Raw genomic sequence first — 26,329 nt, forward strand, 5'->3', positions numbered from 1 at the left:
GAAGAGTTGGACTCACAGGAGTGGATAATATGTGAGAGTCAATATTCACATAATCCTCCAATCTCTCATGTTTCTCTTCAGTAAATTCTTCACCACCCCACATTGATTCATCAATATAATCATCATAATCATAACTATACTCGTCAGCCAGCTCATCATTATTGCGGAATAACTCAAAGGATGAATCAGCATCTGCTTCCAAACCTTCACCATTTTCCACAGTAGCAGCATGAAGATCCTCATTGGATTCAGAACCACCTTCCTTTGCTCCGTTTGAGTTGTTATCTTCCAGAAGACGTCTAGCAGTACCGGTTTTATTACCCACATGACCAGTTTTCACAGAACCAGCATTCGAAGATGAATTGTCGGCATTGGTAGACATCTTAATATTTTGTTCTATTTGACTTTCATTTTTTTCCTTGTCAGGATCTGGGTTGGACACGTTCCCATCACCAAGGTGACTTTCTGTTGTGATATTTGAAGAGTTGTATTCATGTCTACTTTGAATTGTTTTATTGTCAAACTCTGGATTAGGTACATTACCCACACCAAGGTGACCTTCTGTTGATGTGGTCGCTGAGGTGTTGAGTTCATGTCTACTTTCATTAGCATCTACAAAATAACACATTACTCACAGATAGAATTAAGTTTCCACAACAAGTGCAGATTTGACAAAATATGAACCTTGATATCCCATACATTAATCAAATCCACAGCCCAATTATGTAGGTGACGGAATAATGCCAAGCTCCAATCACACACACTAATGATCAAAAAGTAGCAAAACTTACGAGACATGGATTTCTTTATAGTTGATTCTTGGACAAGCTGATCATCATGGACATCGGGATGAGAACGGTCTACAGGATCTGAATCTAGGCCTGCATACCAATCTTTACGCACTTTCCTACGAGGTACTACAAGTTTATCTGACATCATATAGCCGGAGACCCTAAAAGTGATGTTATGATAACCTAAAAACAGTACTCAAGTAATGGATAATTTGTTGATAGGAACAAATTTGGCAAAATAGTCACCTGAAAAACAACACTTCACCATTGAAGGTTGCCAAAGCTATTTCTCTCACCCCATCCTTGTCTATGTCATATAAAAGTGGACTAGAATGCACTGTGACTGTGTTGGTGGAAAGCAGGCCAACCTTACAAAGCAGTCAAAAAGCTGTCAGTTATTCAAAACATCTTAAATATTAGTGAATACTAAATACCAATTTGCACTGATTCTCTTCAGTATTTTATTCTGCTTCATATACACCACACACCAACATTTTCATACTGCAACATTTCTTATCATTCAGTGCTTAAGAAACCCAAGAGATTGATAGGCCATACTGAGAAATAAAGAGTGTTGCGGATACCCTTGATCAAAACAATTTGGTTATTTCATATCCAATTACCCAGTACCACGGTTGCTTTGGAAATCTTGTTAGACACTGGCAAAATGCTGCAATTAGACTGAAATTTTCATGTTAAGGTCTTGCCAAGGAATAAATTGCAGGCTTCTTTTTTTTTTTTTTAATAATGTGATTGACATTGCATTCTTTGATTCCAGTACCACGGGTCTTTCACAAACTCTCTGAAACTAAACAAAGACAGCAACTAGGTTTAGCTTCATGCTATTCTGGGTCTCATTATGCAGTCAACTGCTGGCCTTTATGAAGTCTTTCGTTTTCTTAACATCATATCAGGTAACAACAGTACTTTAGTAATCATGTTAAACACTGAGCAAAGACTAAAATTAGGCTTAAGTTTCTTCCTTTTTTATTTTGGGCATACTCTTTACCATGTATTTGGTATAATTATCATGTGAAAAGGACTAATAAAAATCCAGTTAGCATAGGTGATAAAAATCATATTCATACCAGCACCACACTTAATAATAATGTGGACAAAATATTCTCAATCAATTTTGCAATCCACAATTTGTAAAGCATTTACCAAGACACTTCTGGAAAGCATCAGAATTTCCAAACATACCTTCAGCATAATCTACATCTTTTTTGTGATAAAACATTTGTTAGTATGATGTTTTACTACCTTGATCTTAAGTCCTTGTTTTATGCTTGGTGAAATTAAACTCTGCAGACTCAATTATAGTCTTAGGCTAAAGTCCTTTAATCTTGAGACTGATCACAAACATATCATATAGAACTACTATTTTGCTTACATCTACTCCTATAATATAAGGGAATACATTAATCAACGCATTATCCTTGATATATCTAGTAAGATTAACAAGATTAAATACACAGAAGATGATGCAATGCATGCCATTATCATGATAAGAATTTAACCCGTCATTTCTATACCTGGCATTTTATCCCCATCAGAACCTTCAAGAACTTCAAGGTAGTGAACAAAAGAGGGAACAACGATCTCAAGCTTACCATCACTGTTAAACAAAAATAACATATTTTATTCAAGTGCAGTGCCACACTAAGTTGCTTATGTAGGTCCAACACGCAGTCCAGACTTACATGAAATGAAATTCTACCCATATCGGAATTTGATTAACACAGAATATCAATACAACTATAATTCCAAATTGAATAAAAAATGAAAGCAGTGGTATGTTATTCGGATAACACAGTTGATAAGTTGGGATCCTAACAATTTTACCTGTTAATATCAGCAACCAAGGGGGTAGCATATATACTGGAGCTAACTTCTGTTTGCCATCTTAGCTCCAGATTCTTCGGGCATTGTGTATTTAACAAAGCCTCCTCATCTCTGACAACAGATATAAGATATCAATTACCAAGGCAAGGATACAATCGTAACAAAAACCAAGTATATGCTTCGCGGAATTGAATAAAAAGGAACATGTCATGTAGACACGTTATACTGCACATAATACGTAATTAATAAACAAGGATAATCAGAAGAAAGGCTTGGCTTACATTTCCGGATATCCGAGGGAATCATCAGTAGCTTCTCGCTCCCGAAATGCATTCTTCTTGGACTCCTCGCCGAGAACGAAACTCAAGCAAGCACCAAGAATCAAAGCAAGCAAAAGAACCTTAGTCGCCGACGATTTCATATGATCTACCTAGGTTCGTTTAAAAATTTCCTAATACCCGTCGCAATTAGAGAACAATCAAGATCAAATGTAATTGCTTGGGCAATGAAATCAGAATTCCCTTCCCATAAGGAAAATATAGTCCATAAACCCTAGAATTGTATCTGTGGGATCTTTATCAGATATGGGAAACGATAGATACTGATTCCAGAGCTGAAAATAAAGAAGAGTTCTGAAAAACGGCGTGGCTTCTATTGCTTAAGACTTTAGTTCATTGCAGCTCTGACTTCGGAGCTCATTTCTACACACAGTGGCCGCAAGAACTGTGTAGCTCCAGGCACTGAAAAAGCGAAAATTATTAGGCTAGTCTTATTTGAAATTTTTATTTTTCTGAAAACGATTTCTTATTAATAATAACAAAACACCATAATTGATAAAAGATGAACAAATATCATAATTATTTTTGTTTTGTAGACAAAAGTTTCATGCTCATTGAATGTATTTTTAAATATTAGTCGATCATATAAATGTCAAAATGAATGATGCATGTAATATGTAAAAAAGTTGTGGCAAAAAAATATTAAAAAGAAGAAAGATGAAATAATATTATAGATATGCAACACAATTTTATAAACAAATTAATGCACTTTGAATTCAACGTTTTAACAAATAAAATAATTTGAGAAATTTTATTTTGACTCTAAATATAAATTTATTTTATTTCTAATATTTCATATTTTTTAAATTAATTTATCTACCTTATAAAATGATATATAAACTAATGCTACATAAAAATATTTTAGGAAAATTATATCAACTTTTAAAATCAAGTAACTTAATTAGTTTCTTTAATTTACCTAAATCAAATAGCTCTTATAATAAGAACCAAGAACTAAAATACTCCTTTGGTCCATTAGCATAAGAAACAATTAGCAAGTTCGCGCGATTTAAAATGTTAGTTAACTTTATTTAAAAACAATGAATATGTAAAATACATATATTTTTTTAATTATATTCCTGTTTATAAGAGGGTATACGAGAGACGATGAATGAAAATTTATTATAAAGAAATAATAAATAACATCCATTCAATTAAGTTAAAGGTTAAAAAACTAGTTTAAATTTTCATTAAATTTTTTTTTATATTTTTAGAAACACCACCTTAAGAAAAAAAAATTTCTTCTAAAATGCAGGGGAAGAGTAGTATATAACATTAGAGGGACTTCAAAATAACAAGATGGTTGATAAGCGGTACTATATCCACTCCTATTCTGCACTCTCAGCTTTAATGCCTCGTGAAGGTAAATTATCCCTCAGTTATTATTGGCCACCAGTAAGGCAAATTATCCAACTTCGTTGAGGAAAGCGATAAGCAAATAAAAGCACTTTTTTCATTAGGGGCTGAACTCTGGACCGGAGCCTTTCCATTTTTTTGGAAGCTATAAACATCAAACAATAGCGGCGACGGCAAAATGAGGTAGTGCTCAGCGCCCTGGTGTGGCTACAATGGTAATAGAAGCAGGTGATTACTTCTCCAATTAATATTCACATCCAGGATAACCCCTGATCAATGTAATGGAATTTGACTCTAATACACAGCTACCCTTTGAACAACTTATAATCACTAAAAATGAGAAAATTGATCAAATAATATACACTGGATGGATCCTAAGCCTAACTCTATTGATCTAGAGTCCTAGCTAATTACATAACGAGGAAACCTCTCAGAAGATGGTTATATTATAGCTATATCCAGGTAAAGAAATCCCAGTGAAAGGGCATCAGTGGATGGACTTGGTTCTTTGCTTAAGCACAGATGTGGCAATATCCCGAAACCTGATTCTCCGACCAGAAAGATGAAGCTGCTGCAAGAGTTCCAGATTTGACAATGGTAATTACCTTCTCCGCGCTGCGTTAGTATGATGGTGTGCTTTACTGTCAATTCTTATCCTGTCAGCATACATGGGAAGGCGAATAATCTCGGATATCTCATTCAACAAAACATCTTCCGTAATATTGTCTCTTATGCTTCGCATTACCTGAAAGAAGGACAAGTAAAGATCAGGCCCAAAAAACGTACAGATAAAGAGAAAGAATGAAGAGGAAACAAAAGAAGAGGCCATTAGACCTTCTTGAAAGTATTCAACTCATTTGGAGTTGATTTATCAGTTCTCATTCGCATGAATTCCCATTCCTGTTTATCCTTGTCCCAAGAACACTCTATGATCTTTCCAGAATAAAATGAGGGATCTGAACCACCTGCAGATGGGGAAGTTTCCAATAAGTAGTTGCGGTAAAAGTAATTGGAAAGTACAATTCATATGCAGCACAATCATTCGATGGATTGAGTTATTATTGTTCCAGGAAATTTATAGCCCCTCTCCAACCCACTTCACGGTGCCGGTAAGGACTGAAATCATAATAGAAAACTTGGACATAGTATGCCATGGTTTGAGCATGCACCACGCCGAAAAATAAATCAAGCCATGACTAGACCATCTCTTGTTTCATCTCTAAAAGGTTTTTTACTTGCAATAGACAGATCTATACAACAGCATATTTATTTAGAAATTTAGATCTTCCTGACCTTTGAATGCTACCCTCTCTCCTTCCATGAGCCTCTTCTTTCCTCGTTCGTAAAGAAAAAGTTTCTCACCGTCATCATCAATCTGTCCACAGAAGTAGTTAGAAATTGGAAAGCTGCAAACTGGATGTGACCAGTGATAAGCAAAGCATAAAGCACAAATTCTTTACTTTCTTTGAAAAAAGACCAAATCACACAGGCCTCCTCTGAATTACGTTAGAATTATCAAACCATCTCCTCGATTTTCAAAATACATACAGATCTTTCTTTAAACCCCCAAAAAGAAAAATATCCAGAATTTTAGATCAAATTTTAGATTTTTTCCCCCTACTATAATGCCGTCCCTTAACCAAAACACATCTTTGTTTAGCCACAAATTTTTCAAAGGGTAATATAATTTTTTCTTTGGAGGGACGGAGATTTGTTATTTGACAATAGAAAGAAGGTCTACGAGAACAAAGTGTGCAGTTTATCCAAGGAAATATCCGAACATTGCATGTTAAAAACTGACGATACAACCTCAAAGAGGAAATCAACTGAATTCATCTCCGGATACTTCCACTTCAAGAGGCCTTCATGAGTGCGTGGTACATAAGGATCATCCCAGCCCTGGAAATTAATTTTGCAAGTAACAACTTCCATTCAATCCAATAACAAGGGTAAGAAGAAAAACGATCCAAGTTTGAGCAATGAGCAATGAACAACGAAGACATTCAACTCTCATTTGGAATACATCTCTGTAGCATGTAGACTCCAGTGTGAGAGACAGTCAAGGGATAAAAGTAAAGATTGCAAGACATTATAAGGCCAAGTACCTCATAATGATTAAAATGAGTTTAATCTGTCTAATGACATTATTCCATAAGTTGGAGAGTAGCAAGGGAATAATAAATATAATCATCTGAGATTGATTCAAATCTACCTGAAAGATTAGGCCGTCAGCAGCATGAGAGAGTTTGGGAATGAATTCCCTTAAGAGCTTTGTGACTGTAGAGAGCAACCAAAAATCTTTTCTCCTCACCTGAGAACCAATCCATCAGGAAGAAAAAGAACAAGAAATAAAGCTTAAACCATGCTCAATCTACAGTTAGAAACAAATACCCTGAATGGTTCCATGTCATATCTATAGTATGGGTTTCTGCTCTGGTATATATTATGTCGCTCCCAATTCCTAGGTTCAATCACTTCTTTCTCAAGCATCTTCCACCTTTCATAAAAAGGTCGCTGTGCCAAATTGAAGATGTCAGTTAAAGATATAAATAAAGAATTCACACAGTAGTCAAGCATATCATAGAAGAAAAGCTATTCACATATAATTGCTGGATTTTACAAGAAATCAGGTGATGCCATTGTGGAAATTAATCTCATAATCAATGTCAAATCAATTTTGATTGCAAACTACCAGCATATGTTACAAGGTGACCCAAATATCAATCACACCAATTTTTGATTTGACAATGAAACAAACAATATCAACAACTGAAATATCAGCTCTTACTTCTAACGCAACAAATAACTACATCATGGAATTCAAGACCACTTATAGGTGACAAACCAAACCTCTATTACTGGTACGTGATTGATGGCTATCAGATCATATATAAGGTATCTCCTCTCCTGCTTCTTTGAATCAGGCAAAGTATCAATAATCATCTCCCCATCAAGTAGTGTGTAGTGGTGGGTCTTCTCGGCCAGCACCTGAAGAGCCAAACATTAAGCGATAAAAACTATCAGCTGATGCATCATGAAGTTGAAAAGGTCCTAAAAAATAATCACAAGTCACTTTGAATATAAAGTCGCACACATACCTCATTTGTGCCTCTGCAAGGAAACCTCATTTGGACCCTTCGAAAATTGAAGCTTCTATCAATTAAGTAACATCCATCCATTGTTATCAGCATCATATATCGTGTTCCATCAGCTTTCCATGTTGCATAATAATAACGCTGCCGTAACAACTGCAAATTTTCCCTGTATTATAAGAAGACCTGAATCATTAGGCAACAATGTGTTGCATGTTCCTCAAACAACTGATACAAATACTAAATATATACAAGTTCATCAATAAGTCACCAAAAGATATTGGAAAGATTCATAACAGAAACTTCAGAATTTAAAACAGCAAGCAGAAGAAATCAACTTTAATTAATTGGAGTCAACATAATATGGAGAGAAGTTCATATACTCATTTAGACTTCGATTTTCAGTCTCAGAGCAAATATGTTTGACTCGACCCCACATATATGCCGCCAAAAAAAAAAAAAAGGTGTACCATAAATATTTTAATGCTTAAAAGGTTCTGAAATTAGAATGTGATATAGATTGATGCAATTTGACTTGGAGAAAATGATTGCAATTGCAAGCTATTAGTCAATGACTGCATCAAGAAAAGACAATAGAAACCAATCAAGACGAAGAATGAGGACAACAATCTTCTGGTAAAATACTAAGGCATTTAAAAATTATCCTGTTAGCTCCATCTTACACACAGTTGTTAACAAGTAGCACCATTGAAATTTTGAATAGAAGATAAATGTTAGGCCATAGATAAGGGGCTCCATAAAACCCCTTTGGATGAAATCATTAGGAGAGAACAAAAAGTACGCTTTATGCTAAGCATTGATCATTTGCATGGATGTTTAAGAGAACAGAGGGACCAAAAAAGTAAATGACTGTATGGCATAATAAGCATCCAATGCTAACAACCATGATCAACCATGTGATAAGCCATAGCATAACAAACCAACACGTAAAATTCTGTTCTTGTATTAGTTAGGAACAAGTAGTAGTAACCCCATCCTGAGCACACAAACTCAGAGCAAAAAGTTGAACCTGTTCAGAGATACTGGGTGTGACCCCGGAAATTGTGTGTGTCCTCTAGCCTGCATGTGAGGAAATTAGTAAAATAGCTACAAAAAACACAAAAGGTACACAAAGGCAAGAAAATTACATAAACAAAACAAAGAAAAACAAATATAAAGAATAAAATAAAGAACGCTGGCAGCAACCTTCAAAAACTGTCACTTAGACTTACAAAATGTTGTCAAATAGAGCATGTAGGAATCGATACAAACACAAGGCACCTGAGCAATTTCATGAGCATAAAAAATTCATAACGGCACATCTCAAAAATTGTCACCCCAGCATGAATAATGAAAATTTACACAACAAAGTAGGCATCTTAAAAATTATAATGACCTTTACTGATGCTAAAATTTAACCAGCCATTCATGTGATAAATGGCCTACTGACTCTTCAATCAGCATACACAAGTCCTCAATAAAATATGGCAGAATAAGTAATTATAATTGAAATGAATGTTTAAAACAAATATGATTATATATTAAAGGTCCAACAAATATGATTATATATTAAAGGTCCCCTAAAGTGGTAAAAAATAAAAGCATCTCAAATAACATTTTCTAACATAAATAAAACCAAAGCCTCCAAAAAATAAGATGCCTATAGAGCAGAATAAACAATTTGGAAACACATGATAAACCACCAACACAAAAAGGGGGGGGGGGACCTGCAATATGACAGAGAAATCATTTACAAGGCTTACCCCAGCACCCAATTTAAGTGATTGATAACAGAATTGCCGGAATGAATCTTGCTGATCATTAGGTATCTCATCTCCCAGGACATCATCATTTGTCATCAATACATCTGTCTCGTGGTTCTCCTGAGTGTGGTGGAAAGATTTTAAAAAATAATAATAACAATATCGGAAATGCTCTAGGGTTAGGGTATAGTAAGATAGACAGAACCAAATGTAGAACAAAGGACCACACAGTCAAGCTCTCATTGACAGTTATAAGAAGAGCACACATAATTTGTCTTTGGGCCCAAGGCTTCACCACATTTTCAGTTCAACTCTAAACAAATAACAAAGGGTGTGCGTGGTAGAAGTTAAGAGAAGGAAAGTTGGAAGAAAAAAATTTACACCTATACGGTGTCCATATAATTTTCATTATCCCTTAGCCTATTTTCAACCATCCCATTTATAATCCAATAAAGCACAGGAAAGGAACAACTTCTCAAGAAATACCATGATTACCATCTAGACCTACAGATACTCCCACGTCTTAATTACAACAAATCATTCGTATAATAGAAATTTAGAAATATCAGAAGTCACTATGTATGTCATCCATACATCCAAAGTGGGGTCGGGCATTCCATCATCATCATCATCTGGCACTGCTTCACCATTAAGATCAAATTCAGAGGATCTCTTCCATTCTGGAGTAGGAGGACAAACCACCATGTCAGGCCTTTTTTCATGATAAAATGTATACAACGCATCAATGTAATCAGGTTTGTAGATTCCAGGAGGGCGTGCATCAGAAAATATTTTTATTGCCTGCAGAATGAATGAATCAGCAAATCAGCTACCTAACATATTCAAGCAACGTCCTAGACAAAGAACAAGGTGATGAAGTATCTTGTCAACTGACCTGTGTGACAGACATTGACATGGCACGCATAAGATAATGGATGATCATGTATCCTGTACGATTATGACCATGTGTACAGTGGACAAGTATATATTTCTTTGAGTGTTTTTGACGTGACAGAAATTGCGTAACCTGAAATGTAAACAGTCACTTGGTTAAAGACTTTACCTCCATAGCTCTAAGAATTGTGAAGAAAGTCAGCATTTCTTTCTTCTGAAGGACTTTTTGACTCAGCACTAATGACTTATGGCTTTATAATTTTCTTCCATAACTTCACTCATAAACAGACAAAGTGGTAGGGAGCACGTGATTACATGTATAACCAAAATATAAATGAAGTTAACAGAGAGTTAACTATTTGGTGCAAAGAAATTGATCAAAACAGAGCCTTTTCACTCTATTTTTCATTGGATAATCATGCGAATGCATATAAGATTAGGGAGCTACACAAGACCAATCCTAATCCCTAAGAAATATAGGGTAGACCAATCCTATCTAAACTAAACAATAAATAATTAACAAATAAAAGAAACAAATATAAAATAAGATAAGAATAAGAAGTATAAGTGAAACTCAAGAGTATGGGGCCTGGACTCTTGTGTTTTCCAACAATAAGCCAAATATTAGAACAGTGGTTTAAAACATAAAGCAATCCAGATAGCATACTGAAGATTTGCATTCTGAAACTTCTAACCTTATTTCATAATAGAAGCTGCAATATATATATATATATATATATAGATAGATGGATAGAGAGAGAGAGAGAGAGAGTGAGAGTAGGCTACAAAAGATCAGTCGACATAAAAAGGAAATGAACACAGAACATAAAGCCTTATGAACCAGGCATATTTATTACCAAAAAAAAAAAAAAGGAAACAGGACATTTGACTTCAATTAACAATATACAGCCATGAATCTGCCTTCGAATCACAACCCAATAGCATATATCCAAATATGATTCTTCCCGAGAATCATTCGATTCCAACATTCCCCCTCAAACTGGAACAGCTTGGACCTAGCATTGCAAATCTTCTCAATTCATTTCTTAACCCTTTATCATCTTCCCCTCACTAACTTGAGTTCGGGCATCCTCTTGGGCCCATGAAAATCATGATCATGAAATTTCCCACTTTATTTCCAAACAAAAGCTGCAAAATACAAGTCGGCCATGGAATAGTGGCAAATCAATTCTCAACATGAAAGAAAATAAACATCCAACAGAATTAGTTTCCTCAAATCCATTATAGACTAGAAAATCAACTTTAGTTTCCAATTAGCTTATTGTTTGAATTAACCGAGGAGGAAAAATTACATATAGAACCTTTGCATTAGAAAACACAAACTAAAACACCAAACAGGAAAATTTTTAAGGATAAGAAATGCCCACTCCTAGAGTATATAAGGAAAGGACATAGCAATGGTTGATTAATGGAAAGAAACAAACACTCGAGCCTCATACACAGAGAGAGAGAGAAAGAGCAAACACCACATGCTTCAGAATAACTCAAAAAGATTAGAAGAATATTGGTCGAGACAGGAACAAACCTCATGGACGAATTGATTCACGGATAAATTATCAGGTACAGAACCACGCCCCTTGCATTGTATCTAAACCACATATAAGGAAAAGAAATTGGACCCATTGAATGACAAATTTAGAAAACCTTGAGATGGTGACAAGAATTTGCTGGCTACAAACCTTTACATGCTTGATGCCCTCTTTCTTTAGATCTGCCACTGGATAATACCGAGAAGTATTTGTCAAATCAATCACCAAACCAAGCTGTAAACCAAAAGAATAAAATATGAAAAGGATGATAAAACAAGAAAACCATTTACTAACAGGTAGAGTTTTTCGCAGATTGTGTAAACAACCCCATCAAGGAGTGGTTATCTTTATTCCTCTCTGGGCTTATGAAGTAATTGGCTTCATTTGAACAAAATTACTCCTAAGAGCCCATTTGGTTCCAGAATGGGTAATGACAAGGGAGGAATGAAATGGAATAGAATAGAATGTTGATCATTGTGAATTTATTGATATGATGTTAAGACTATTGGAATCAAACTTATGTTCTTTATACTTTTTCCCCTTACCCTTCTCCTTTGTTCTTCCCTTCTTCCCATCACTGCCCCTCCTTCCTCACCACCCCATTCAACCCTTCCACACCACCACCATCTCCTCCTGCCTCATTCTGTCTCCTCTCAACGGCAAACACATCAAGTATGATAAAATGGTCCTTGGTCATTCAGCCAAGATATCAGAATCAGGACATCAACCAACAAGAAATAAGACCCCCCACCGGCATTCTTTAGCAAATACAAGGTGGCAGTGTTCAGAAATCAACAATGATTGTTTGTAGGCATCATCAAATAGATTTCTGGTGGTTTCGATTCTCAAATAGATCGGCCAGCTCAACAGTGATGCTGGCAGAAGCTGGTGATGTCAGTGGAAGATGGGGAAGAGGAAGAATATAGGTCAATGGTGTGATCATAAATATTTTGGTAAATCTGGCATTGGTTCCAGCATGGGAATGGGCATCTCATTTTCCAGAAGAATGATGATTCCGAAATTCCAGGCAACGTGCTTCTCGACAGAAACCTCTCTGCAGCATTGAATGCCAGCCAACCAAACACTATATCCTAGGGAATGGCATCAGGATGCCTATAATTTGGGCATTATAGAATTGAACGAAATGGGCCCTAAGTTTTGGAAAACGAAAAATTCAATGATATCCTACAAAGGAAGATACTTGGCAGATCAAAAGGAAGAAAAACGTAAAAATGATGCCACTCAAATAAGGCAACTGCCAAAAAGAAACTTCCTGGTGAACGATTGGATGGTTGACTGTACCTCAAAAACAAGGCCAGCACAAGCAGTAGTGTAGTTTGTGCAGATGCATGCTACGCAAGTAACATTACTTAAACTAGATGGGAACAAACATTTTTTAAATAAATCCTACTTACTTTTCTCCCTAAAACTCTTTGTTGATGTATCACTTGTTTGAATGAGTATCTTCTACCAGGAGCAACACAATCATTGAACGATTCACCAAGTGGAACCTTAGAAGGAATCATGCAAAAGATTTCCTGACCATATGATGGGCAATCCAACCACCCTGCGTGTAAAAAAATGATATACAACATCTCACATGAAAGTTTAAAATTTATAATGTCACATAAACCACATTCTAACAATTCCCTATACTGATGAAGCACAGCAGGGAAAGCAATTATCCATCTGCATAACATAAAGCAGGAAATCATTCCATATGATGCATCTTCTTTTTCATCTTTCAATGAGATACTAATACTTTATCTTTCTTCAAACTCATAAAACAAATTGTATTTGTTGTGGGATACTAATACTTCACAGAAAGCATATAAATTGCCAAAAAAAAAAATTATTTGAGTTTTGAATTGCTCGAAACTATAGCATCACATGATATAATAGGTCACAATTGCATCAAACTAGGGCTTTTGAACCCTCATCTCCCCAAAACAAAAAAGGGGAAAAAAAACTAAAATACATATAACTCCCCTGAACTTTAGGTCAATTGCATGACCACCTTGAACTTTAAAAATTTCAAATTAGCACCCTCATCTTCAAGATTTTGACCATAAACTCCCCACTATTAAAAACACCATTCAATTTAACAGAAAATGCCATGTCAGACTAAATAAAAACACATGGCAATGACAACTGGTAAATGACCTGGAATTGAGTAGTGTAGGAAATTATAATAAATAAAAATCAAAATTAACATCATCACCGAAATGCCATTTTATCATCCTCTTTAACCCTGCCATTTCTTCATTCAATCCTATATTTCGCCTCTACTTTTTGTCTGGAAAGCTTTATGAGATCATATTCTTCCTTCGAAATCCAAATAGTTATGCATCCCATCTCCATTAACCTCCTCAATTCATTCAAATATGGTAGTGGTATTACATTCCTGTGTTTTGATTAATTAAACCGCTATTGACACCTTATATAGCCACTCCTGCAGCACCATTTCTCAGCATTTTTCAGAGCAATTTTCTCCATTTTTCTGTTCTGGGAATCCATCGATAATGAAGGTGCTAAAAGTGAGAAGGAAGTGCCACCTTTTCTCCCAAAAGATTATTTATTTATGTTATTCTTTTAATCTTCTCTAGAAGGAATGGATATTGGTGATAAAGAAGCCAAATAAAATGTTGAAGGAAATACTCCATCTGCACTACCAAAAACTAACTTTTGTAGAAAAGGGGTCCTGACACTCCCATGTGAAGCAAATGAGGCATCCATTAAGAGATTAACTAAGATTGCAGGGGGGAAAAAACCAAAGAATGTGGCCCATTTCATCTTTCCTATTTGCAAAACTCATAATCAAAGAAATTGAACAAGAAAGAAAAGGTAACAAGCAACAAGGACGGCCATTTTAAGATTTGCAAGCTTCAAAACCAAAAGTTTTCACACACGGCTAATTATGGTGGCAAATAATCCTAATGCGTACTTGCTACTAATCCATAAAGCATAGTATACAAAGGGGAACTTTCTTTTTAGATCTTAGAAGCTTGTTATATAGGTGAAGTTAAATAACAAAGCCCCACTCAAAGATCATTCTCCTTCAAACAACCCTGAATTGTTCTTCTGTTGGATATGCTTACTCCGCTGAGAAAGCTTAATCTTGACCAAATAAGATGAAGAAAGCTTTGCAGAAATCCATGGACAAATATGGAAAAGCCAAGCTTCTGATATGTGCAAAAGGCTTTGAACTGCCATGAATTGTTCTCTCTGTGAAGGAAGAAATCGGGAGAAGAGGATGAATTGTCATATGCCAAGTGTTATTGCCGTGTGTTTTTACTCAAAATATTTTATGGCAAAGCGTGACATTTAGCAGTAATTTCACAGAGGAGTTAATAATCAAAATATGGAAGATTAAGTTGTTAATTTTAAATTTTTAAAGTTTCAGGGAATTATATGCAATATACCTAAAGTTTAGGGGAGTTACATATATTTCAGCCCCCAAAAAAAAAATGAATTGCATTAAATTAGTAGTTACTGTAGCTTGGTATTTGACTGGGGCATAAAATCTTACCTGGAGGAAGCCTATTTCTATCATATGATTTAAGGGACTTCGCTTGAAATAGCTGATCATAACCAGGTGAAGGTGATACATAAACAGATCTTTCATCTGGACGTTCTCTTTTCAATCGTCTTTTTCTTTCTTCACGCTCCTAACAAAATTAAAAAATTAGCCAATTATGCACCAATTAGAACACATGTAAAGGGTAAAACAAGAAGAAAAATCTACAGATAAACAAAACATTTCGCATACTAATGTAGACCAAGAATAAGTAGATAGTGTGATCTTCAAAACAATTGGATAGCCGAGAGAAATCTCATCAGGAACTATAGTTTGCTTAACAGACAATACAGCTAAGATCCAAATAATTCAAATTACGGTGATAAATTAAGATTCTACTGTTTATTAAAGGAGCTTTCGAATTTGCCAATAAACTGAGGGTGCCAATGGAGAGAGAGTGGCACAAGGATAAAGGCTGATAACTATTTCGATATTTTTCCAGGTGAGGGGGTGATAGCCACCAGATTCATAATGTTATGAACTGCTTTAAAAGAAGGGGGCAGAAAAGAAAGAATAGCAACTTTACCGGGACAGTTGTTTCGTTCCAACATTTATCATTAAAGAATTGAAATAATCTATCAAAATGCAGTTCTAAAACTAAACCAATGAAAATCCCTTACAAAAATATATTTAATCCACTGTATAAGAGAAACACACACACACACACACACACACAAAGAGAGAGAGAGATACACTGCCACCACACGAAGCACCTTCTTGAACTTAGATAGCCATGACAAATCAAGGGTAAAAGAAGGGTACCCGGCGCGCTATATCAACTGCAGTTTCTACGCGTTCTTCTTGCACAGCGAAGTCTTCTACATGCCCTTCAAATGCGTCCTCATCTTCCTCTGGAACGGGTGAGGCATTCAAGTCCATAGCAGCTGTCATTAAGCATTAAGCGAAATTCACAGAATCTTGCCCGCAATTAGCTTAGCTTGTCCCTAAATACAATCTTCCAGACTGCATCATTTAAATACCAATCCAATTAAGCCCACATGGATAGCAAGAGAAAAAGGGTAGCCATGGATTCTACAATTTTATAGTGCACACATCATGGTATCTTCTTCGACTACAATAAGCCAAAGCAAATGAACAAAACCAAGTAAGGAAATAAATTATATGTGAGAACAAGCCAAGAAGAAGAAATTGCTTTTCCCACCCCAGTCAAGCAAGCACCAAATTCAAAAAAGTTCCATATCGCGTCCCAACTGTAGAAGTAAACACTAGCACAATCAATGCAAAATAGTAAGCATTCTAGATGGGATAGATATCTAAGAATCCGGTGAAAGATTGAAATTAGAAAATTGAACAGTGGACAAAAAACCAGGAGGAAGGGAAAAAGCTCTAAAGAGGAACTAACCTCAGCAGGCAAACGAAATCGATGGCGAATTCTGGTGTGATGCTACAACTCTGCTTGCAACAGAGACTCATTAAATCCTTCGCATAAGACCAGAAAATGGAAATTTCTCGATCACAATTAGTGACAAGAACGCGCCCTAATACAACAAAGAAAAGAAAAGGCGAAAAAGAACCCTACAATTGAGGAATGAAGAGCTTGTTCTAGCTCACGTCAGTGTGGAAACCCTAGAGTGGGGGGTTGTTTGTTGGATTAGTGAAAGAGAAGTAAAGGTTGTATGTACGTATGTTTTGTCATATTTAAAGAGAATCCATCGAAGTCCAAAGATATGGTACGAGGATGAGAGAGGGAGAGAGCGCAAAGCAGGAAGAATTGCGATTCCGAGTCCTCGTCAGTGAATCGCAAAATCTAAGTCCAGTCACTAATTAATTAGATTTTTCAAAAGAAAAAAAATTCTTTTTTTATTTAAAATCCCAGTGAAGTTGGATCACCACTTACCAGCTCAAAGTACTGTTTATACTCTGGTACTTAATATAATACTCATTCGATCTTTAGTATAAGATCTATTTAACTACTTTGATTAAATTAAAAAAATTAGTTAATTATAAAAAATATGATACATTTTTTCTAAAATAACATAATCATCTTTCTTAATATCTCATCTCCCTCTTTTACTTGATTATGGTTAATGGATCATTTATAGGGGTAATTTAGAGAACATTGATAAATATGAAAAATGAGTCTTATATTTAGGATCAAAACCAACTCAACAATATAGGACCCAATTGTTGAGTTGGTTTTAGTCATAAATATAAGAATTATTTCTCATATTTATCAGTTTTTTCTAAATCATCCCTATAAATATTCCTTCAACCATAATCAAGTAGAAGAAAGAATGATGATATTAAAGAAGATGATTATGGTGTTTTAGAAAAAAAAATTCATATTTCTTATAATTAACTAACTTACCTAACTTTTTTAATGTAATCAAATAAGTTAAATAGGTTTTATATTAAAGACCGGGAAAATATTACTTACAGATTTTTCTGACAACAATAATATTTATCCTACTTGTAAAAATCCATAGAATCAAATTATTGCCATTATGTTTTATTTTTCAAATATAATGCATAAGACTTGAATCTAATTTGATTAAAAGCTTGTTTTACACAAATTTAATGGCTGTAAACTAGCAAATTTCTATTCGAATGTATTCGGGTTTTTATGTATCCTAATTCCTAAATATTGTCTATATGATTAAAAAACAAAATTTGAAGCAACATCTAGCAAAATTACATTTGGACAGATATCAATTAATTGACAATAAAACATTTTTGTCACTAAAAATGTTATGTTTTTAGCATTTGTAAAATTAAATTAGCTGCATACACAAATTTGTAATTCATATCATAATAGTATTTGTAGCACAATCTGACACACTTTATAGCAATGATTAATGATTAATTAATTTTTACAAATATTTTAAATAGAATTGAACCAAAGCGGCTTTTTTCTCAGAGTTTCATTGAGAGTTGTTCAATAAGATCCAATTTTTGGTACAAATTACATTACAAAATATGTTTTATATTAAAAATGACAAGAGTATTTTGGATTATAACGTGAATTTGCAAGATTGGTTTAAAACAACTTTGGAGCTATAATTTTTAATGAAAGAGGGAAAAAAATTTCATTAACTAATGGGTTTTTTCATCATTAAGGAATCAGCATTTATGAATTTTATGTGACATATAAAAATAAAAAACCTGATAATACAAGGCCTGTTTATTTTTGTTCTTTATTTTTTTCTCAAAACAATGTTATAAAGTTTTGAAAACAAAAAACAAAAGAAATTGTTTGGATAATAATCTTTAAAAAATCACGTTTGAAAAAAAAACTATAAAAAATCACACTTGGTAAGTAATAATTGTTGCTGATAGTGATAGATAATGAATAATAAGTGAGAAGAAAAGAATATTTCTAAAAAAATTTCAAAACAAAAAATACAAAAATAAAAGAACAGAAAAAAAAACATGTAAAAGTTATTTTTGTTTTTTAGTTTTTAAAAATATGTTACTGTTTTTTTTAAAAAAAATCAACTAAAAACAAATTATCAAACAAGCTTTTTTCTGTTTTTAAAGATAAAAAGCTATTTTCAAAATAAGAAACCAAACAAATCTATAGTTTCTCTTAAGATTTGGCAAGAGCTACTTTCAAAAATAATTCCAAAACCAATTAGGAAGTGCGACTATGCCAGTATGCCGCTTGAGCCAATTAGTTGGAATATGAATCTAAAGGGGTGTTTGGGTGATAAACCAAACCATGGTTTAAGAAAAAATCACTCAAACACCCTTAAAAAAACCAAAACCATGGTTTTGAGAAAAGCCAAAAAATTTTGCTTTTGAAAAAAAGAGAGAGTGTGAAAGCCTATAGGATATGTATCTTGTTGTTTTTTTATAAACATATTTTTTTATAAATATATTTAATCTTATATCTTATAAATATATATACATATTAATTATATTATCTTATGTATTATTAATTATGTTAATAAAAAATATATTATTAACAATTTTATTCCTTCAAATTAAAATATATCTAAAAAATATTTTTTCTGTGATTATCATATTAACTTATGTCTTTTTTAATAATTTGTACATGTAAAAAGTGTTTCTGGTAACAACTATCCAAACACTCTTACTTTTCAGAATCACTTTTTCACAAAATCTATTCTTCAAAAAATCTATTCTCCTCAGAATCTATTCTCCAGAAGCTATTCTCTAAACTATGGTTTGGTTATCTAAATACCCCTTAAGTCTAGAATCCAAGTCCTCTCTGACCCGGGGGGGAATACAGTGGACGGGTGGCCCGTCCTATCAAACTCTCACGGACTTACGACTTCCACTCTTCTAGCGTGTTCGGGTTTCATACTAAATTTGAAAAGAGAGAATTACAATAAGATCTCAAAGAAAGAAAAAGATTACAAAAACAAGTAGAATTTGAATTCAAAAGATTCACCAATCACGAACAATCTCCCTCTGATCCCAGTAGTATGGTGCTTATGCCAGTGCCAATTTTTATTTTTTGAAAGACATAACCACGCACACACAACACAACTCATTATAAGCCTCTCCCATAAGGAAGGAAAAAGAAAGATTGCACTTGGATCAAAGCGAGTCACTAATAAGAAAACGACAACTAGTTATTCCAGATGGGAGCAGATATCGAGTAGAATAATAGCATTATAGCACTAGCGAAACGAGCATTTATAGAATACCATAAAGTCATCTTATTAAGTTCCTTGAAACTCAAATCAATCTATACAGTGTTCATATCCAAGTCTATTGTGGGGGGGGGGGTCACCACTTTAACGTGAATTACGAAAGTACAGGCCAAAACTAAAAAGAGGAAAGAAGAAGAAGAATTAAATCATCCAAGAGTGAACTAGAACATATAAGCCGAAGGTACAAAATGATTCTCGCTTCATTTCTCCATCTGGTCTTCTACTGGAACTTGGAAGATGGACAGGGATATCAGCACAATTTAAATGGCATCTCCCTGGTGTCCCTTTGAATCCCAGAAGTTGTACTGAATAAAGATAGCTATGATGCCGGATGGCATATCCAATATGAGCAGCTCAGAAAATGAACCCAGCGCGCAGTTTTTCACTGTCCCATTCATATAACTCAAGTCAGCGCCGTTTCCACCAGTATTGTATTAGAAGCAGGCGGACAGAAAGATATATGTGCATATAACGCATTATGTTATGAAGAGCCAAAAGTTCTATAGTGAATAATATGGTAAAAAAAGAGAAAATATCATATTTTCCATTCAATTCAATCATTCTGAATCCTAAATCACAGAAATTCATCTTGAATATGCGTTTTGGGGTGTTAAATGATTTGAACTTAATGAGGCGGCCAACCAAACCGATCATGCAATTTGATATGTAAAGAAAAAGTAACGTCTCCCTCAGAATGGGTACCAGAAACAAACCAGACTTTCAACGGAATGTTTAAGGAGAAAAGATTATAGGATTGAGATGAAACAAAAACAATCTTGCAAGTAGTAAAATGATCTGAATTTTTTCAGAACCAATTGATATTGAGGTCATATTTGGAGGACCAAAATAGTATTTCACTGTTGACAAATAATATATGCAGTAATAAAATTGGCAGTAGATTCTCACATCAAGAAAAGGTGCGATTTGCCCCAACCTGCATTCTTAACTTATCATTCGTCAGAATGCCTCCAGCTGGATCTTCATTTTTTAAACTTCCATCAGATTCTCCAGAAAATTCACCCTCCCTGGAAATCTTAGACGTCAGATTCTCGTACTTCTCCTTTAAGCCCGAAGAATCAATGGCCTCTGCAAGGCTCTTCTTAATTTGCTGCTCCAATGCAGCAATTTTATTTTTTGATGTCAAATCTGGTGAGTTTCCCGCCTTGGCAACCTCTATTTTCAATAACTCTATCTTGCTCTTAAGGTCTGATGAGCTAAGGGCAATTTCAATTCCCTTGTTGATATCATTGTTCAGCTCTTCTATCTCTGACTCAAACTCTGAGACTGAGGAGTTCTCAATGCCGCCTCGTGTCTTTGCTTTTACAACATCAACTTCTAATCCCTTCGACTTCAGGGCATCAGCTAGCTTCAGCACTACCTCTTTCTTAAACTCTATGATTTCCTTCTTTAACTGGACATCCAAATCACTAGGTGAGGATACACCAGAACCTTCAACTTCAGCCTTCATTGACTTGTACTTTTCCTTCAGTGACTCATATTTTTCCTTTATACTAGGGTTATTAATTACATCTTCAAATTTTGCCTTGAATTCTTCCTTCAACATGGCAGCCTTCTTATTCCTATCTGACAAAACCTTTGCTTTAGAAAATGCTTTCAACGTGTCAAGCATTTCCTTTAGCTTTCCATAACTGGGAGCTTCTGACAGACGCTGGTCGAACTCTTCCTTTAGCTTTTCAATCTGATCCTTCACTGCTGGATGAATAAGTTGGTCCTCTGAATTCGCTTTTGAAACTTCCTCTCGTAGCTTTGCCAGCTTGTCTGTCAAACCCATGGCTTTCACCGCCTCAGAGTACTCTCGATCAACCTGCTTTCTCAGTTTCTGGATTGTCTCATCCAGATCTAATTCTGGAAGCTTGGCGGAGGATTCCTGGGCCTTCAAAATTTGCTGCTTCAGTTTCTCCACATCACCCTCTAATTCAGCATCTGGAATCTCCTTAGCAACAGGTATCTCCTTCCTCTTCATGTTGATTTTCCTCTGAGGATCAACAGGAATTCCTTCCTGGAACCCACCGACACCAATTTTCCGGAACTTAAGCATGCGATGCTTTAGTAGATCCTCAGTTTTCATCTGAGTAAGCTCCTATACAATGACACACAATGAGACAAGCAAGAGATTTATAATTAGCGTATGGCTGTGCATATTTGATTTAAGTAGAGAATTTGCTGGCCTAAAAACTTACATCCATGGCTTCATTGATTGCAACTTTTATCTGCTGTGACACCCAAGATGGATCTGCATGTGCACCGCCAAGTGGTTCCTATTACCCAGAAGAAAAAAATGGAATCCCAATTAAAGGGCAAAGAATGGTCTTTCGCCCACATACAAATACATAAAATGAGAAATTATTGCAGGAGGTACTGGTTTGACAAAGCTAACAACTGATTATGAGAATAAATTATACTGTGAAGTTCAAATCCATGCGAATGGAAAATAGCATCATGTTTCAAAAGCTGCCTCTCAAATGAAACAGAATTAACACCCATGTCATACCAGTCGTGCCATGCTTGGCGGAAAGGAATATACTATAATGGAAAGGAAAAGAATGTAAGGTGAAATATGACATGACGCTTGTGTTCCTATTTTAAAATAAGTCACAGGAAAAGAATGCTATTAAGTAATGATTATAAGCATACAACAGACATTGAATAACATTTTTTCTTCCCAGTAACCCATCCTCTCTCTGTTTGGTAACAAATGCTGTAATGAAGTTATATTGATAGAATGATGCACATTAATAACAGGGGTCTTAAGACAAAACAAGAGAAATTTAAGATTGAGAGATATAATCGTTAGGATTGTTACCGGAATAATCCCATCTGCAACTTGCAATTTGCACAACTCAGATGCTGTAATCCTGAGCCTTTCGGCAGCCTAAAAATGGGGTAAAAAAAATTAACGGCATATATTTTGGTATACAAAGATAGGGTTATATTTAGGGATTGTATAAACCTTTGGAGAAGCTTTAGCACTCTTCCACAAAATCGCTGCACATGCCTCTGGACTGAAACATAAAATAACAGAAACCAAACCAGCAGAACAGCTTACAAGTCAGCACACAAAATTACTACAATTGTTAAAGGATAAACGTGAACTGAAGACTCAACCATATAACCACAAGGATGTCAAAGAAATCAAAAGCCATACACGCATACATAAAACACACCCAGAGGGTTACATCTGAATATAGTGGAAAATTTGCTAATTTAACACCCATCAACAGCCTTCTATCATATTCAACTTTTTTTTAAAAACATTATTAGATTAAAAAGGTTCATGGTAATCGTACAAATTGATAGAAGTTGACCAAGAAGCACATAATAAGAAGATTAATATTATACTATTAGAAGTAATCGTACAATTGAAAACACAATACGAGGTACAACACGGTTCTGAAGTAAAGATCACAGATAATATCAATAGAACTGCGACTTGCAAAGCTGACCTATGATATCCATCTAATATGCAGTAGAAAAGAAGAGGCATGCATAACAAAAATAAACCAACATTATAAAATTTTGCAAATATTTGGTCAAAGATTTAAATCACCTGGCCACATAGAAAACTGCATTTTCAAGCATAAGTAATTTATTAGCACAGCCAATGGCAAGAGCACCACCAGAACCTCCCTCTCCAATAACTATAGACACAATCGGTACCTTCAGACCAAACATGGTCCTCAAATTGTGGGCAATGGCTTCACCCTGCATGCATGAAAATCAATCAAACAAATTAACATACTAAAAACAGGAGGTCAAAGGGGAATCTCAAGCATACTTAACTACATACTTGACCGAGTTCCTCTGATTTAAGGTCAGCATATGCTCCAGGTGTATCGATGAAACTGACTATGGGGAACCCATGGTGATCTGCGTAACGCATCATGCGAAGAGCTTTCCTGTAACTGTTCAAATTGAAAATTCATAATCAGTATCAAATGCAGAGAAAATGATAGCTCCTAGATTAAGTCAAGCAAGTTAAGAGGAGTCATCATCCCATCTTCCATTTAGTCGGCTTCTCAAATGAAACCTAAAAATTAAAAAAAAAAAAAAAGGATTTTAAGTGGCAACATACCCATGGGGAGTTGGCATTCCAAAGTTACGCTGTATGTTCTCTTTAGTGTTTCGACCCTTCTGGTGACCCATGAACATATATCTTCTACCATCTATGGTCCCTATGCCAGTAACAATAGCCGGGTCATCATAACCTGCCCGATCACCATGGAGTTCCACAAACTGTAACGCGAGGAACCATGAGACTTCTGCTAGCATTAGTGGTTCAGTAACGATTAAGTAGGGATTGTAGAGTGTAATTACAAAATAATAATGCGTGGTCGACCTTTTCAGTTATGTTAAAGACATGATCAAGGAAAGTAGGCCTGTTAGGATGCCGGGCAATGCTGACACGCTGTATAGGAGTCAGATGTGTATATAAATCCTTTAAAGCCTGAAATAACAAGGGAAGCTGTGAGGAAAATACAGAAGCATTGCATATTCATCAATTGCTGCTCCAAAAAGAAAGCGTTAACAAGTTTGATTCGCTTTAACAGTTAAAATTAAAAAAAAAAAAAAACGCAAAACTTGCAGTAAGAGAATAACCAAAGGAACAAAAATCATGCACTCGTGCTTAAGAGGGATTTCGAGGACGGTGTTGGGGCATGTACAGATATATAATCAGCTCTTATGAGGACTCTCAGCACAATAAGGCAACCAATTTTTTGGCAAGAATAACAATCATGATTAAACCTGCCGATATTTGGTCTCTAGTGAGATAATCTGATCACTGAAGTCCAGGCCAGTTTCAGAGGCCATCTTCCGCACCTAAAAAAAAACAAAAAGTACAATCCTGATGAAGCAAACTCTGAGAATTAATTCTCAGTTAAATAGACAAACTAAACAGCACAAAGGAAATTACATCAATAATCTTCTTTTCCAGGTCAACTAGCGGTTTTTCAAAATCCAAAGTGACTGGCTTTTGTTTCTCTTTCAGCGGCTTGAAATACGAGAGATGACTTAGCACACCACCTTTCACATTGGGCTCAGGATTATCAGGCCAGGGATATTCATGCTTCTTGACCTTCCTAAGCCTGGCGGCAACTGTAAACTCCCTTCTTTTAAAACCTAGTCGAGTCCTTCCTAGAGCTCTCAAAGGAACACCACTAACGCCATTAGCGGAACTTCGGAGAAGATCAGAAGCTGAAGTTCCAGCAAATGCTACTGCACAGTGAGATGCAGAAGCCATCCTCCGTATACAATAGCAACTTGCTGTGATTCCGCACCAGGATTCTCAAATTAGATCACCCAAGCCTCAGCTTATGAAGTTCGTAAACTGTGAAATCAGAACCGGAGAAGAAACCCAGAAATATGACCATATAGGTTAATACTTTTGCAAAAAGAAAATAAAGCCAACAAAACACAAAGCTGTTGGAACACTTGTAATAAACCCATCAACTGAAACAAGCATAGCTTGTTCTTTTCTTTTGGAAAAAGAGAATTACCTGAAAATGAGGGAGAAATTGGTGATGCGAGCGTGGTTATGGATTGGGAGATAAATCTGAAAATCCAAAAAAATGGGAGGGAATGAAGGAAAGAAAACAGAGGATTACTAAGGAATGAGAGAGAAAAGAAGGGTCATCGAGGAGATCGTCAATGAATGTTGTTAGCTACGGTTGGGGTGTTGTTCGAAGAAAAGGAGTTGGGGGGCGATACTAACAAGGAGCGCGAACTTGGAAGGGGGCCTGGGTGTAATTAAGTTAGTGATCTATCGGTTTATAAATGAGGCAACTTTTTTCGGTTTGGCCGTTAAGCAGCGAAATTTGCTGCCACTGTATGACCGAAGCACGTCTGCATTGTAAGCCGTGATCTCTCCGTGCCGGCACAGCACGCCCGCTTGCTCGCCTCCTACGTCACTCCCGACAATCTTTTCCCTTCCTTGTAAGATACTACTCCTCGGCTAATTCATTTGTTGAGTTAGTTTTGGTCTTAAATATAAGACTCATTTATCATATTTATTAATTTTTTATAAATTATCCTTATTAATACTCCCTCAACCATAATCAAATAAAAGAAGAAGATGGGGTATTAAGAAGGATGATTACGGTGTTTTAGAAAAAATGTATCACTTTTCTTATAACTAACTAACTTACCTAATTTCCTTAATTTAATCAAATTAGTTAAATGGGTCTTACATTAAGGACCGGATGAGTATTTATTTGTAAAACACAGAATAATTTACAAGAAATTTTTTAATGATAATTTATTAAGATAAATACTCCTCCGGTCCTAATTATAAGACCCAATTGACTTATTTGAGGAGATTAAGGAAGTAAGTTAAGTTGGTTATTTATAATAAATAAATGTTGTCATTCCTAAAATATCCTTGTTAATTAAGTATATTGGCTAAAACTATCATTATTAGAAGGATTATCTTGGAAAAAAATGCATAAATATAAGAGACAAAATGGA

At 35.2% G+C, this 26,329-nt stretch overlaps 2 protein-coding genes and 1 pseudogene across 4 annotated transcripts; all 3 read right to left on the minus strand.

The window, feature by feature from the left end:
* Positions 1–16: 16 nt before the first annotated feature.
* Positions 17–3,355, minus strand: LOC114743561 (protein DEFECTIVE IN EXINE FORMATION 1-like; annotated as a pseudogene).
* Positions 3,356–4,536: 1,181 nt separating this feature from the next.
* LOC114743566 (mRNA-capping enzyme-like) lies at positions 4,537–16,956 on the minus strand. Its single transcript, XM_028931775.1, has 18 exons — positions 16,570–16,956; positions 15,969–16,169; positions 15,159–15,297; positions 13,045–13,196; positions 11,780–11,863; positions 11,626–11,688; positions 10,081–10,212; positions 9,780–9,986; positions 9,186–9,305; positions 8,453–8,502; positions 7,429–7,591; positions 7,181–7,318; positions 6,722–6,844; positions 6,543–6,641; positions 6,140–6,229; positions 5,624–5,705; positions 5,165–5,295; positions 4,537–5,075 (listed from the first exon to the last, which is right to left on the minus strand). The coding sequence occupies exons 2-18, from the start codon at positions 16,095–16,097 to the stop codon at positions 4,932–4,934; spliced, it is 2,046 nt and encodes a 681-aa protein (XP_028787608.1). The 5' UTR covers positions 16,098–16,169; positions 16,570–16,956; the 3' UTR covers positions 4,537–4,931.
* A 2,852-nt stretch (positions 16,957–19,808) lies between these two features.
* On the minus strand, positions 19,809–25,684 carry LOC114743568 (acetyl-coenzyme A carboxylase carboxyl transferase subunit alpha, chloroplastic). 3 transcript variants are annotated; one of them, XM_028931779.1, is made up of 12 exons: positions 25,363–25,684; positions 24,780–25,193; positions 24,611–24,685; positions 24,204–24,311; positions 23,940–24,100; positions 23,655–23,769; positions 23,415–23,569; positions 22,818–22,869; positions 22,671–22,739; positions 22,048–22,125; positions 20,781–21,947; positions 19,809–20,231 (listed from the first exon to the last, which is right to left on the minus strand). In XM_028931779.1, exons 2-12 carry the CDS (start codon positions 25,104–25,106, stop codon positions 20,229–20,231), a joined length of 2,310 nt encoding a protein of 769 aa, XP_028787612.1. In that variant the 5' UTR covers positions 25,107–25,193; positions 25,363–25,684; the 3' UTR covers positions 19,809–20,228. The 3 variants fall into 3 exon arrangements, with proteins under 3 accessions (XP_028787612.1, XP_028787610.1, XP_028787611.1); XM_028931777.1 differs by having other exon boundaries at positions 20,753–21,947; XM_028931778.1 differs by having other exon boundaries at positions 20,753–21,947; positions 24,780–25,247.
* Between the last annotated feature and the right edge of the window lie 645 nt (positions 25,685–26,329).

This window comes from Neltuma alba, unplaced genomic scaffold (genome assembly GCF_004799145.2).
Source record: "Neltuma alba isolate B1F8T4 unplaced genomic scaffold, ASM479914v2 tig00004054_pilon, whole genome shotgun sequence".
In the NCBI taxonomy this organism is placed as follows: domain Eukaryota; kingdom Viridiplantae; phylum Streptophyta; class Magnoliopsida; order Fabales; family Fabaceae; genus Neltuma; species Neltuma alba.